This window comes from Chamaea fasciata, unplaced genomic scaffold (genome assembly GCF_029207755.1).
Source record: "Chamaea fasciata isolate MVZ Bird 193981 ecotype frontalis unplaced genomic scaffold, bChaFas1.0.hap1 SCAF_11, whole genome shotgun sequence".
Lineage (NCBI taxonomy): Eukaryota > Metazoa > Chordata > Aves > Passeriformes > Sylviidae > Chamaea > Chamaea fasciata.
In genome coordinates, this window is record NW_027094096.1 from 14432299 (window position 1) to 14447208 (window position 14910).

The following is a 14910-nucleotide window of genomic DNA, read 5'->3' on the forward strand; positions in this document are numbered from 1 at the left end:
AAGTAAACATGGGATTTTGTGGGGCTGAGACTACATAAGCACTTCCAGAAACGGAGATAGGCTGGGTTGAAGCTGTGACTTGCTTTTGTCAGTTATATGGAAAACCAGTCTTCTGGAAGGAAGGAGGGAATGGATAGAAGCAGGGGGTCACCAGAAATGGTTTGTGAAGAAAACACACAGTAGTAAATGCTTCATGATGGTTGAAGTTTGTTTGCTTCATGCAGAGGTTGTAGCTGGATTGTGTGTTAACCCATGACACAAATCCTCATTGGGTTCAGTTCCTTCAGTAGCTGCTGGTAATCACAGGTTACAGTTTTGTCTTATATTGCTGACTTTTCATCTTTGTGCTTTCAGAAATAACACGGATCATCCAGGTAGACTTGGACCTGAAGTACAAGACCAACATCCGAGACCTGTTTGATGAGTTTGACAACTTCCCGGAGGGAGCAGTCATTGGGATTGCCAGGGAAATGCAACCAGTGTACAGGTACAGCCGCCTCCCCGTGGGGAGCAGGTGGCTGGTGGTTTCTCTTCAACTCAGGTTGCTCTTTGGAAGAAAACCTAGGGAGTAGTGGTCTCCCTGCTTTAATCCCTGCAGGGGCACTTAATCTGAAACACAGATGCTGAGGACTTTTCTCCATGGGGTGGCACCATGCTCAGAGAGTAGAGGGCTCCTGTATCTGCTTTGGGTGTCCTGACAGGATTTTGGTGCCCAGAATGGTAAATCCAGCCCCAGTTAATCATATCCAATTGTTAGAGCTTTAAGGGGGATGGAGGGAAGAGCCACAGCCAGGAGTGGCTGCGGGGCTGTGGGACTGTGGCCTCGGTCAGCCCGGCAGGGCAGATCCCTGTTGTTAGAGGTGCAGCCTGGAGCAGGGTAAATCAAGCCTTCGTTCGCCTGCAATTAGTGCAGGGTGGAATCACTTTGTTTGTGTCTCTGCAGGGTTTTGCATTATTTCAATGCATTACTAGGGAGTGAGAATGGATCTGCTGCCTGGATGTGGTTTGTGGGGCCAGGCGTGCCTGGAGGGGACTGAATTAAGGTTTGGGGTGCTCTGCTGGAGAGCCTTTCAGCATGGCAGGGGACAAGACACGGGATCATGGGGCTGAGCACTGAATACCTGACCCAAGCCATAGCCGTGTTCTCTCCCTCCTGCCACCCGCGGTGGGGACAAACATGCCAAGCAATAACAGCCCTCACAGGCTGCATTTTTGGGCTGAACTTTCTGTTGTTGCAGTTTTGACGTTCTGGGTCACTTTGGGCTATGTTGTGCTTTTCTTCTTGTGTTGTTTTGATCTTCATGTGAAAACAAGTTCCTGATCCCTCTTGTCGCCAGATCACCCGTTGTGGGGCGAGCTGTGCAAACTCCAGCCTGCCCTCCTGCCAAGCCCTGCACCCTGCGGGGATTGCACCTCACTGCTAAAAGGGTTTCCAGACACAAACATGAGCTGACAAAGCATGGATGTCTTTGTCAAAAAAAAAAAAAAAAAAACAAAAAACTTTACTATTTTTATACTTTTAGAAAGATAAAAACATGTAGGTGTGAAATAAGAGGTGTCGGCTCCAGCCATGTTTTTTGCCATGTGTGCAGGCTTGAAGCATCAATTGGGAAAATGCTTGTGGGGAGGGAGGAGAATTACGGAGTGATGGTGGGGTATCCGTGTTGCCACTCATGTTTTCCTCACCATTTCACACAGCTCTCTGCAGCACTAGCTTTGCCCCAAAGCATCAGAGGACCTGAGGGCAAGTTAGCAGAGCTGTCCTGTGCTTGCTCGTGGAGCTGTGGACTCAGTTCCCTGGGGCAGGGTAAGCCAGTGGCCAGGAAGGGTCTGGGTGCCGTCTTTCCTGCTATGTAGCAATGGGAAAGATGAATGGAGATCAATCCACCATCTGTTTCCATCAGCTGCCCATTGGCAGCCTGACTGTGGGCTGCACTTTCTAAGCACAGGTTGGGGCTGCAGAAGGCTCAGGCTGCTGCACTGGTACAACAAGCAGCGCTGGGCGCAGACGTTTACGGGAAATGGAGGAGTAAGAGCACAGCAAATCGGAAACATCCCGGAGCCTGTCTGCATATCCTGAAGGTAGGGGAAACCTCCAGACAGCAAAACAGGATGGCACGGGAGTGTTTCCACTCGCTTGACTCATGCTGAAACAATGCCCGGCCACTGTTTGTCTTGGACAAACACATTTCTCTGAGCAACAGGATCTCCCGGCCCTCCTGCTAGGCTGGTGCTGGGATTTAACTGTTGCACAGTCTGGGGTTGGCCTGTCCTTCGGGGCCACTCAGGGTGAGTTGGAGTGGCCTGTGGAGAGCAGCAGCTCCTGCTGAAGCTGGACATGGATCATTCTGCAGTGTCTGGGAGGGAGTCCTGGATGCAGAGCGGCGGAGGTGGCAGGAGCCCATGTCATGTGCAGGAAGTGATCTGACATCCAAGGCCATCAGCATCAGGTTTCCATCTCTCTAGCTGCAGCTGGGCAAAGAGGCACCCTATCCATGGGTCAGGCATGTTGTCCTTTTCTGTGGCTTTTGGATCCAATGTGGGACATGGGCTACAGTCAACATCTCTGTGGATAGGATTGCAGGCAGAGCTTCATCCCACACGAAGCTGCTCCCATGGCGGGGTTGTTGAAGACACTGGTGCAGCAGCCTCTTAGATGCTTGTGGACTTTCTGTGGCAGCACTGGCTTCCTCCTGCCAGGCTGTTGTTTGAATATAGGCCTGTAGAGGAGCCTCTTCCCAGGCTGACTTACACCTCCTCATGTGTCTGTCTTCAGAGGGTTCACCCTGTGGCCAAGATCAGGAGATCTGGCTTTAGTGGGAGTGATTTTGATGTAAAGATTAGACACTACATCTGAAATTTGCATCATTCAAAAGGCTTTCCATACAAGGAGGTGCTTGTTCAGAGTCATAACCTTAATTAAAAGTCCTGTTGTCCCCTGCAGCATTTCAGCTGCTCAGTTGTGCTGGCCAGTCCTGCTCACCAGGCTACACAGAGTGAGTGATAGTGGTCTATAAATATTTATGTTGCACTGAGCCTTCTGTGCCAGATCTTGGTCAAATTGAGAAGTCCAGGCTCTCTGGTGCTCTTGAACCCTGATAAGAAACATGCAGAGAAGCATTGCAGATGCAGCCTGCATGGGAGTGGCCAGATGGGCAGGCAGGTCACTGTCCTTGGGGGGTGTGTGGGTACCTGCCCAGCCTGTGGAGCAGCTCAGCCGTGCTCCCAGCTGTGTAGCTGTGCCATGGTTGGTGATGGAAGCACAGCCTGCTGCCCCTCAGCCTGCTGGCCAGGTGTGGGCAGTGGAGCTGCACCGGGGGCATCGTGGGGTCTCCATCAGGGCACAACGATGGCATCCTCACACCAGTGCAGCCCAGACCTACCTGTGCCTCCCTGCCAGCCTGGCTCGGCTCAGCACTTGTTCCCAGACACAGGAGCTCAGTGCCGCCAGGTGCCAAAGGGATAGGACTCCTCATTTCAAAGCCACCCTGTGGTTGAGAGGAACAGAGTGGGGAAATACCGTGGCACTCCCCAAAACGTTCTGAAAGCTCTCAGATTACTGAAGGCAGAGCTTAAATCCTATTCTTACTGCATTTCCTGCTTATAGATCTCTCCAGTCACACTGGTGGCATGTGAGAGGAAGCAGAGCAGTGGTATTGGTTGCACAGCTGCTCTGGGCAGCCTCGCCCTGACCCCGGGCCTGTGTGCCACGCCGTGTGCCCTGCTCCCATCCCCACAACCATCCCAGCCTCTTCTCTGCCTAAGCACTGCTGCTGCTGGCACTGCCAGTGGCAGTGGGCTCTGTGTGCCCACCAGTGTGCCAGCACCACCTGGGGCCCTCAGCACTGCCCCCATCATGCTCCCCTTGGAGGTCTCCTTGGGAAGGAATGGTCTGCTGGCAACAGGGAGGACCTAACCCACAGGTCCTCAGATGGGTTCTTTTACCCCCTCCAGGTAGGAGGAAGATACCTGCTCTGAAGATGGACCTCACAAGAAGTCCCAGAGCTTCACAGGCCCAGGAATGCACGCAGCGGAAGGGTGGCTGCTGCCTCCACTTCTGCTGTTGGGTGAGATTGTTACTGCTGTTCCTGATGTCAAGAGGCTAATTAAAACTTGAGGCATCTTGGGAATCCACAGTGTTGGAAACGATAAAAGTTTTTCCAGTAGGAAAGGATATCTACATCAAAGGGGCATCTACAGATGACAAAGGGCTGACACTTGGGTCCCTGTGTGGCTGCAAGGCCATTCGCTTTTGCCTCTGCCTAAAACTTAGGGAGACCTCAAACAGGACATTAGTTTATAGAAAGGAAAAGCTTTGTTTCCACTTGTGATCATGTGGGAGCTTCTGGAAGTGTGCTGTGTGCTCAGTGACATGCATTTTGTTTGTTTGAGAGCTGTTGAAATAACCCAGAGAAGCTCATTAATGGGTGGAAGCAGGACTGTGCAGCTCCAGATGTGGAACCGCAGCATTTGCAGTGCTGGGTGTTTGCTGGGAGCTCAGCAGTACCGGCGCTAAGTCACTTTGTCAGATGTTTGGAAGAGGAAAGGAGTTATCCTGGGCTGTGAGCAGGCTAATGCTAAATCCATAGCCAGGCCAGGCTGTCAGAGAGTCTGGGTTGAGACAGTACATTCTGTACCTTCTCTTGGGATCTAAAAAAAACCCCAAAGTACGGCTGACAGCTGCAAGCAAGGAGCAGCTGGATTCCCTGGCTGAGGCAGCAGCGGTGGTTGTAAGATATATCTCTGCAGGTGGGCTGTTGCCTGCAATGGAGCTTTCCAGAACTGGAGATAACCATCTTCAGCAGGCAGGTCCTCATGTCTGAGTTTTCCTGGTTTTATGGACTTTTCATGCAGGCAGGTGGCCCTGACTTACAGACTTTTTTTTCCACAGGCTTTTGCCCTGAGCAAGCAGGGAACTGGCTTCCAATCAAGAGTTCTGTTCCCCAGGCCCCTCAGGAGTAAAGGCTGGAGAATTTCTGCCTGCTGTTTGTGCCATTGTGATGTCAGTGCTGTGTTCCCACGGTCCTGCAAACCCCAAACCCTGTGCACTTTGGATTTTAAACTGTTCCAAGACTTAGACTTGATTTGTAGCAAGTGCTGCTGTGCAATACTTGGGGAAAATGGTTCTAGGAATTGTTTGGCAGTGGCTGCCAAGAAGCCACCAAAACTACAGAACAAACAGAACCTGCAAGGAACTGGAAGCAGAATTAATTTCAGGAATTCAACTTTACCTCTGATTTAAAAAATAATCCAAGAAGGTAAAGGGTTGTGTTGTTTACAACTGAATATCATTAATATAGGACCAGTCCAATTTATTCCCACTATGATGCAAACTTGAAATGTCATTTAAAAACAAGGAATAAATTGGATGAGATTTGACAGCCACACAACTGTGCATTGTTTAGCACAGATACTATTAATAATATTAAGCAGCAGGTGAGCTTCGGTGAAGGGAGAGCATCTCCCCTGTTCCGGAGAGTCCCATTGGCAGGCAAGGGTGTCCCAGAGCAGGCAGCCTGTGCTTTCAAAGCAGGCAGGAGAACACTGGCAGGGCAGAGTTTGTTCACAGTTGTTAATAGAAATCTGCCATTTTAGCAGTACTTGGCCCACAGTGTTCTTCTAGAGTGTCCCTGTGGGTGGGTTGCCCCCCTTCCTGTACTGGTGCTGATAGAGGATGGTCTGACACACACAGATCGTTGCTCTGCACTGCCACCAGTGCCACAGGCATTTAATCTGTAGAGGGAAGGAAACAGATGTGACCCAGACAGGGATTTATGGTCCCACCTCTATTTGGAGGATGATTTTAACACTAGCGTGGGGTGTACAAATGTTTGGTGGTGAGGAGGGCCACCCTTGAAAATCTGTCCCAAAGAAAGGTTTTGTTCACAAGCTGTGTTCACAAGTTGTCATTTGTCATCTATTTAAGAGTTACCATTTTTGGACTAAGTCCACGCAGAAATGTCATCACTGAGAATCAATTTGCTGCTCTAAATACAGGCCTTTTAAAAGTTTGGCATGCAGACTGGGCTGTGGTAGAGACCAGCACTGTACAGACATAATTTGTGCATTACGTGAGAAGTTTATTAAGGAATTAGTGATGTCCTCATTGAAGACCTCAGTCTGTTCCTTCATTAGTATTTTCCATGGGAGGGATGGAGGTCCTGCCTGAGCTGGACCTTTACCCTGAACCCATCAGAGAAGGGTAAGGTGGTCCTGGTGTACACACCAACACATCCTGCCCTTTGTCCTAGGATGGAAATTGGTGGTGTTTTGCCCCACGTGACATTTTCCCCTGCAGGGCAAGGGTGCTGCTGTGTTGGTGATGCCACTGCACATCACTGGGTACATGGTGCTCCTGAGAAGCGTGGAGCTGGGATTTCCTGGATTGCACAAGCTGTTCAGCCTCAGCTAAGGTGCTCTGGAGTGGGCTGGTACTGAACCTGCTGTCCTGGCTCCTTAAGGGTTTTAGCAATTGCACATGGAAAATAAGCAATTAGCAACAAGGGCTGCTTTGTTGCAAAGCTGCTGAGCTCGCCAGGCTGAGGTCCAGCTGCCAGGGCAGGAGGAGGGAGCTGGGTTGGATGCTGCTCCGAGTGCAGCCCTGGGTGGTTGCCTCCCAAGTGGCAGAAACTTGGAAGGGCCCATCTTCATTGCAGCAGTGCCTTCTGGAGGTGGGACGAGAAGGAGGAAGGGGAGATGGCCTTTTCCTGAGGATTAATCTCAGTTGAACACAGTGATGGTAAAGGGCTGACAGGTGTCTGCCACTGTGAGGATTAGCCAAGAGGAGAAGGGTGCAGGGAAGTTTCTTGGCTGTGCTCTTACTTTGTACTAAGGATGAAGGGGGAAAGCCACCATCACCCCTGAATGGACCATGCCATCATTCCCATCACTCTCCCCTCCCTGCTGCCCACACACTTTCCTCCAGGCAGAGCAGAAGCTGCTATCATGGTCTCCCTTTTGTTCTCTCCCATTTCAAGCACATCCTCTGTCCCCATCAGGACACTGCATACTTCACGCTGGGGCTCCCATCCCATCTGCCTCTTTGACCAGCTCTCTGGGGCCCTGCAGGTCCCAGGCACCACCAGGTGGGCAGCTCAGGCAGGGATTGCTTGGTGGGACCACAGCCAGCCGCTGTGTCCTCGTGTCACCCCAGGGGAGTCCTGGCAGCACACAGAGCAGGGACCAAAGTGCACTTGTACCTCACTGCTCATTGCACAGGAGCAGTAGTGTTTGCAGCTGGGGATAGCACTGGCAGCTCAGGAGCTGAACAATGTATTTGGAGGTAGGAGAGCCTGCACTTGTTTTCGTTGGTGTTTGGGCTGGCAGGGCTGCTGTCAGAGTGGCTCAGAGAGGGAGGGCTGGCAGCTTGTGCTTCTCCTCTGCTCCAGGAGCCTCATGCCTGGCTGGAGGGTACTCAAGGTCCTGTGAGAGAGCCTTGCTGACAAAACGCATTCTCGAGGTACTGGCCTGCTGCTGCTGCCCATCCTGCTCTCCCAGACAGCTGCCCAAACTCTGGCAGTGCTTGGCAAGAGGTAGGAGCAAATCAGTGAGCTCCAGCAAGGAGCTGACTTTCTGGGATGCTTATTACATCCAGACTCTTGCAGATTCCCTATTTTTGTGGCTTTATCCTGTGACTGTTGGCTTTGTTTCCCCTTTGGTGAGGGAGAGGCCATGCAGCCTTCCTCCCTGGGTATCGTGCTGCATAGGCTCATGCAGTGCACACTGGCTGCACCCTGCAGCCTTCCAGGAGCATCCTCTAACCTAAGCCACCCTGGGTCTGGCCTGGCATCTCGTTTCACTTCATGTCTTTTTGACCTGGTTTCTTGATTCCCCAGATGCCTTTGGGAGGAGGCATTCCTGGAGATGTTCCTGCACGGGGAAGGTCCACATCCTCAGCAACAAGCCCAGTGGCAGCTGCACAGCTATGTGGCAGGGTTGCAGCCCCGTGAACATCAGATGGGTATAGGCACACAAGCCTAGTCTGCTGCTTGTGGGCCAAATGCTTTGAGCTTGCTGCTGATCTCCCAGCTAACAGTAACCCCTGCATCTTGCCTTTCCTGCCAGCTCAGGCACCTAGCTGCTTTACCAGAGGTTTCCAGGTCATCCCATGAAGTTGTCCCATAACTCAGAGCTGAAGTCAATGAGTGGAAGCTCACAGATTTGGACAAAGTCTTGCCCCCCCCTTGTTTGTCCCCTGCTGCACATGAAGAGAAGAGAAGGCCCTACAGAATACAGCTGGTGGGTGGAGTGGTCCCTCCTGCCTGGGCAGCTGTCCCCAGTGAGGCGTTTGGAAGGGTGCGATGGCAGCTCTGTGATCGCCGGGCTGCGAGGCAGGGGAGGTGCGGCCGCAGCGCCCAGTGCTGGGCCAGCAAGGGAAGTCCTGCTGGAAGCAGCGTTTTTTATCTGGGCTGCCTGGGCCTGGCGTTTGAATGCTTGGAAATGCTCTTCTCCAGATGTTTCCTAGCACATGCCGGCTCTGTTTATAAACAGCTCCTCAAAGCAAAGCCCGTTGGGGCTGCAGGCGGGCGCTTGCAGCAGGCCCCGCACGGCTCCCCTGCACCATGGCACGGGGTCTGGGGCCACAGGTCACCTCTGTCCCCTCCCATCTAGATGGGTTGGAGCAGTTAACAAAAGCCCCAAATACCTCCTCTTCCTTTCTCCTCCCTTTCTCCTGGCTAACAGCTTCCTGCCCCGATGGATCCTGGTGGTGCCGGCATCTCCGGGCTGCCTTCCTGCCCAGGCTTTTGCTGCTGGGGGCACAGAGAGGAAGGCACACTGCCCTGCCTGAACCGCCTGTTTCCAGGGACATTGCAGCCACTCCAGGGGCTTGAGCCAGGCAGACATCTCCATTGCATCCAGTTGGGGTTCAGTTCCTTGATGATTGTCTCAAGGACACCTCCTGACGGCATGCTCATTCAGCCTCTGGAGTTTTCCCCTTATGTTTTGCCAAATTTTGAGGTGGGTGCCAAGGGGTGATGGATTGAGAGAGTGGGTGGACCCCATGTCAGCGGTTGTTGTGCTTTGCCAGCCCCATCTCCTCTGAAGAGAACAATGCTCTCATACTCGTCACTCCTTCCACTTCTAACTGGGTGGAGGTGCTTTCAGCCATGCTCTTCCCTGTCCTGGCCCCTACAGGACAGCTCCAAAACCTGCTTGAAAGACAAAAGCCAAGAAAAATCCTCTCTAAACAGCTGCTGCTCGTGGCCCTGCCAGGATACCTTTCCCTTGGTTGGCCTGAGCCCAGCAGGGGCAAGGCTGTTGTGCTCAGCTGTGGGCAGGTTCCCAAACCATCGGCACTGCGGAGCCACCTACAGCTCATCACATCCTGGATGTCACCTCAGCACGGCTCCCTGCGGATGGCCCTGCCCTCCCTGCCAGCCCCACACCCCGCTCACGGCCTGGGGAGGACAGCCCTGTCACCGCCCGCGCTGGGAGGAAGGGCTGAACAATTGCTGCTTGTCACTCTGTCTCCTCTTCCTGCAGAAAAGGACACGTTATCAGCTATCCACAAGTCATCTGGGGAACGGCATTGCTGAAAATTTGAGTCATGTGATACAGATTTGCTTTAGCCTCACCATGGCTTGGCTATGCCGTGGGCCTGGGTGCTTGCAAATTTTTTTATCCTGGCTGCTTGCAGTGGCAGGGCAGCATGTGTTTGGAGGTAAGAATGTGAAAGGAATCAGCTTCACTGCTGTGGAGCTGGAAATGTGCTCCCCTCTGTGGCACTGCTTACCCTTTCTCTCCTGTCAGTTTCCAGCATGACGTTCTGGGCAAGGGGGATGGCTTTCTTGGCCCTGCTAGGGAGAAGCAAAGGATGCAGAGGTGGGTTTGAGCCACTCCCTGGATCTGAGCACTTCAGGAGGCTGGGGCTTGTTTTTGCAGATTGACCTTCCTTCTAATGCTGCATGAAGAATGTTTTGCCTTCCTTTTCTAAGGAGCAACCCATCCATGAGTTGTCTTTGTCTGTCCTCAAGACACAACTGCTCTTTGCAGAGGCAGAGCCCTTTATCTTTTCCCCACCCTTTAGATCCAAAGAGCCCTGCTGCCCATGAGCTCTGATGAGGCAGGCCATCCTCCACTCCCCTTCCCTGGCAAGCATGGATGTGACACTTCAAGACAGCCCTCTTTCCATGGAAAACTGGCACTCGGAAAAAGCCTTTCTGTTCTGAATCAGGTGAAAGGGAGTGGTGTAAAGACCCTTAATGAAACAGGAAATATCAGTGCTTTAATGGAAAGTTTTAGGGAAGTGATGCTGCATGATGCTTGTGGTTCTCCAAATCAGGAAATAAAAAAGATAGTCACAGTTGACATCATTAATAGATCCACATTTTCTGCTGGGATAATTTTGCTGGTGGCTGTTGAATCATGGCTGTCAACTTGGCCAGTCTCACTGTGCAGGGGATCCGGAGCACAGGCCAGAAGGATGGATTTGATAGTCTGATCTCTGTACAAGCTGTAGGAGTCCCTGGACAAGTGCCTGTGGAAGCGCAACATGGCTTCTTATAAGAAAAATTTAAATTTAAATGCTTGCAGTAGAGAGCATTGCCTCTGGAGCTGTCCCAGGGGCAAATGTCCCTGCATCTTCTTATATCTGAGGGATGTCCAACTTCAGCTTCCAAGCGTGGAACCGCTTTAAACATTTGGATGTTAAATGAACCAGCAGATTCTCATTGCCTTGAACTGCATGGAGACCTGGATGGTGTCTGACAGGTTTGAAGAGGAACCAGTGGCAGCCTTGGCTTATTCTTTCTAACAGTCTTTCTCCTTGACAGCTTCCCAGCAAGGTGTGAAAAACCCCTTTACCTTAAAAGTGAGGGCTGGAAGGAGAGCAGCGCTGGCAGCTGTGGGCTGTGAGACAGTGGTGGGTGTCACAGGTCCCTCCTGACCTCCTCTGAAACAACAGGCTCAGACTGCTCTCAGGTGCTCAGCTTTGCAGCAGAGGATGCTGTTTGAGGGAAGACGACTTTCAGACTGAACAGGAGCAATTTTGAGGGGCAGATCCAGTTACTTGGGGAATAGCATGGGATTAATTCAATTCCTACAAGTGGGAGCAGCCAGTGTATGTGTGGTGAGGTGTATTCCTCTGACACAGGACTGAGAAAGGAGCCACAGAAATTTCTGGGCTGCTTGCTTAGGTAGGTGAAATTAGGACACTTCTGGTGGTTCACCCAAGGCACTGGGGATGTGGTTTTGTCTCTCTGCACAGCCGTGTGAGCAGTCACACGATCCTGTGTCCACTTGGCTCACCAGAATGATGCTGGTAGAAACAAAAGGGGCTTTAGGAGATGGTAAGCAGCATGGTTTGAAGTCTGGGCAATATCCTGTGCAGGAGGATGAAGAGAAGGGCAGCCTGTGAAGCACTGTGTGTTCTGAGAGGCTGGGTGCCTCCAGACAGAAGACAAGCATGGTGAGATCCCTTGGGTGGGTGGTCGATCCTGTGCTGTGATCCAGACCTGCCCAGACTTGAGGTGGCTGCTCTTCAGGCTGCACTCCCTGACATCCCTGTGCCTGTTCTTCTTCTCTTTCCAGGCACACTTTCTGGCAGTATCGCCGTGAGAACCCCCAAACCAGAGTGGGGGAGCCCCCTCCTGATGGGCTGCCAGGCTTCAACAGTGGTGTGCTGCTCCTGAACCTGGAAGCCATGAGGCAATCCAAGCTCTACAACCAGCTGCTGGAGCCCACCATGGTGCAGAAGCTGACAGAGAAGTACCACTTCAAGGGCCATCTTGGGGACCAGGATTTCTTCACTATGGTGGGGATGGAGCATCCAGAGCTTTTCCATGTGCTTGACTGCACGTGGAACCGGCAGCTTTGCACATGGTGGAGGGACCATGGATACAGCGATGTGTTTGACCAGTACTTCCAGTGTGAGGGGGAGGTCAGAATTTACCATGGCAACTGCAACACCCAAATCCCTGAAGACTAAGGCACCCACTGCCCCCAGGGGCAGCTCTGACTGCGGCAAGATCTGCAAAGCCATAGTGGCTGCACTAACAGACCCTCAGGAACGATGACCAGCTCTGACCCAGCATAATCCAGGGGAATCCAGGGATTCCAAGAGTATCCCACAGCCTGTAGCCTCACCCTCCAAGAGGAAGGGCAGTTCAGTTGTTGGAGCAGGACATCCACAGCCACTGCAGCTCTGCTTGGTAAAGTCCACGGTGCCCATCTGTGCCTCAGCTTCTGGGGCACGGGGACAGCCGAGGAGCCATCAGAAACTGCTGCTTTCGCACTGGGCAGGGTCCAGCTGCCTGGGTGCTGTGCAGCTTTGCCTTGTCTGATGGTCAGCAAGAGTCCCCAGTGGGCAGTTGGGTTTCATTTGTCATTCTTTGGTGGCCCATTTCTGCACCTCATGCAGAGAATTGGTCTGGTCCCTCTGGAGAGCAGACACTGTCCTCAGGTCATCTTCCTTTTGAAGCATTCCAGAAAGGCGAGAGGGCTTTAAAGACTGAAAAGCTGCTTTAAATTGAGTTGCTTACAAACAAAAATTGAATGCTAGATAAGCTTTAAAGCCTTCCGTTGGTTCTTTGTAGCAATAAAAGCTTTACTGCCCTATGTTGTCCTCGAAGTGTTCGGTGAGTGTGTAGCAATAGGTTCATTTTCTAGCTTTGCCTTTAACCTTTCATATGAGAATAAAGCTGTAGATACCAGACACACTCGGCTGTTTTTCTGTGGCACAACAGAAGTCCTGTGCAATAGGAGGTTTCCTGCTCTTATCATGATTAAAAAGTATCTGATGTGTATCTGCTGGGCAGTTGAGTGTGGTGCCCCACATAGCTTATCCCACATCTGTCCCATGTGAGTGATGCAAATAAACAAGCTGGATTTTTAAAGATCATCACCCCCATAGCCAGGGCTGGTTTGGAAGGAGCTGGGAACTGCCTGTGCTGTGAAATGAGGGAGCTTCAGGATGAGCATGCTGTTCCTTGAATAAGTCCTGCCTTGGTGAGCCCAGCTGGTGGGTGAGCTCCTGCCCAGGTCTGTGTCAGGGACCTGCAGGGCTCATCAACCACCTCCAGCCCAGCCCAGCTTATTTTCCACCCTGTGTGTGCATCTCTGTGATGTGCCATGTGCAAGAGAGAGGGGTGGGGACCTGATTGTGGCTTAGCCTAAAAACAGAACACACCATATATGTAGCAGGAGTGTCCTGGGCTCCTTCCCCCATGCCCATGAATGAACTTACTGGGGGAGAGGCTCTCCTCCCTCAAACTGATGTGCAGAGACAGCAGGCTGTGGTATGGGCTGCATCCTGAACCCTGCCCTCTCTGATGTGCTGAACCAATGCATTTCCAAATAGCATAAAACTTTGTCTTCAAGTATTTTCTCATCTCCAGGGAGGGAACAGCAAAGAGGTGATTAAAGGTGAGGGAAAGATGCAGAACTCTGCTGTGTTAGACTCACATTTTCACCAAAAAACAAGGTGATCCAGCCTCACTGTGCAAGGCAAGGCAGCCAGCGTTGCTGGAGGCTGCAGTGGGGTAGGATTTGGGGCAGGTGATGCACCAGGAGGATCCACCCTGAAGGATGTGGAGGGTTACTGGTGCTTACTGGTCAGGGCACACAGGTGGCACCAGGGACACATGGGGCTTCACGTGCCAGGGCAGGACCTTGCCATCAGTTTGGAAATGGCCATGCTGGAAATACAGGCCAGGCTGCTTGTGTCACCAGCATTGGGGAGAGTGGGTGATGAGCAGACATGGCTTTTACTGGGGACTGAGCAGCCCTGGGGTGGCTGTGGGTGTCGGGGCTGGCCCAAAAGCACCATGATGGGTGCTGCAGGGTGACACTTTGGGACACGGGGCTGTGTGGGGCCAGGTGCCCTCCTCTGTGGAGTCCCAGAGTCTGTGTGGGGGAACACCTACCTGTGGCCACTAAGGCCCCAGGCTGAAACCTTTTGCTTAGGTATTTTTCCAAAAATAAATTCCTTTATTATTAGGTTCAAAGTCACAGTCCACTGGGAAACTCACTGCATTTTTTTTTTTTCCAGCTAGGAAAAGCGTAGTTAGATGAAACATTTGATTGAGCTTCGTCGGTTTTCCCCGGGCACCACAGAGGGCCCGGTGGCACGGCCCCATCCCGACCCGCGCTGCCCCCGGTGACAGCACCGCGGGCGGCCAGCACCGCGCCGCGCTATTTATAGACCCCGCACGTAGCCCCAGCCTGCTCCCTGTGTAATTATCTCCCCTTCATGCCCTGCTGATTGCAGGCACTAATGAGCTCAGCTGCAGAGAGCGCCGTGGCAGCCTGGGGCTGGCGGCTCGGCCTTTCCGAAGCCTTTCCGAAGGGTGCAGCCACAGGCTGTGCTTTGGGGCAGACGCAGAGCTTGCTGTGCTCGGCCGGAGTGGCAGCAACCCTGCGGGCACTGCCTGCCCGGCAGCCCTCACTCACACCGGCAGTTCTTGCACTAAGTGCCCAGTCGGCGTGCCTTTCCTTCAATTCCTGGAAGAATGGGGACTCTCCTTCCCGACCCTTCTTTTCCCTCCTGCACCCTCCTGCTGCAGCCCATCCTCAGGCAGGAGTTGCTCCAGGCACACAAGTTCAGACCTGAGCATCCTCTCCTGGTCTTGTGAGGCTGGTCCAAGACCAGGGCAACCAGCACTTAGCAGCTGCCAGCACAATCGTGGTGAAAGATGCCCAGAAACCGTTAAAAAGCACCAGTTTGCCCCTGGGCACTGGGGGTTTGCTGTGGTGACCCTGCCGCAGCAGCACTGGGACTGACAGGCAGCTCCTGGTCTGCAGAGGGCTGGCACCGTGTCCTTGGGCCAGCACTGGTCCCCTGCCTAGCAAAGGGCGCCTGCAGACTCCAGAGCCCGGTTATGGGTTGGTTGGAGCCCCTCTGGAGATGCAGCAGGCTAAAGGCAGCCCTTGGTGAGTGGCAAGTGGGGGCATGCTGCTGTCACACACAGCAAA

General features: G+C 52.7%; 1 protein-coding gene and 1 long non-coding RNA gene across 3 annotated transcripts in view; both read left to right on the forward strand.

Annotated features, from left to right (window-relative positions):
• XXYLT1 (xyloside xylosyltransferase 1) overlaps positions 1-12568 on the forward strand; it is a 32155-nt gene extending 19587 nt beyond the window's left edge. For both annotated transcript variants that reach the window (XM_066193320.1, XM_066193321.1), the window contains exons 3-4: positions 355-487; positions 11530-12568. In XM_066193320.1, coding sequence (XP_066049417.1) covers positions 355-487; positions 11530-11926 — 530 coding nt within the window. In that variant the 3' untranslated portion in view covers positions 11927-12568. The remainder of the gene's footprint in view (positions 1-354; positions 488-11529) is intronic.
• Positions 498-6149, forward strand: LOC136295065 (uncharacterized). Its single transcript, XR_010722590.1, has 3 exons — positions 498-2082; positions 3955-4067; positions 4892-6149. It is a non-coding gene; the product is annotated as an uncharacterized lncRNA (long non-coding RNA).
• Positions 12569-14910: the final 2342 nt, after the last annotated feature.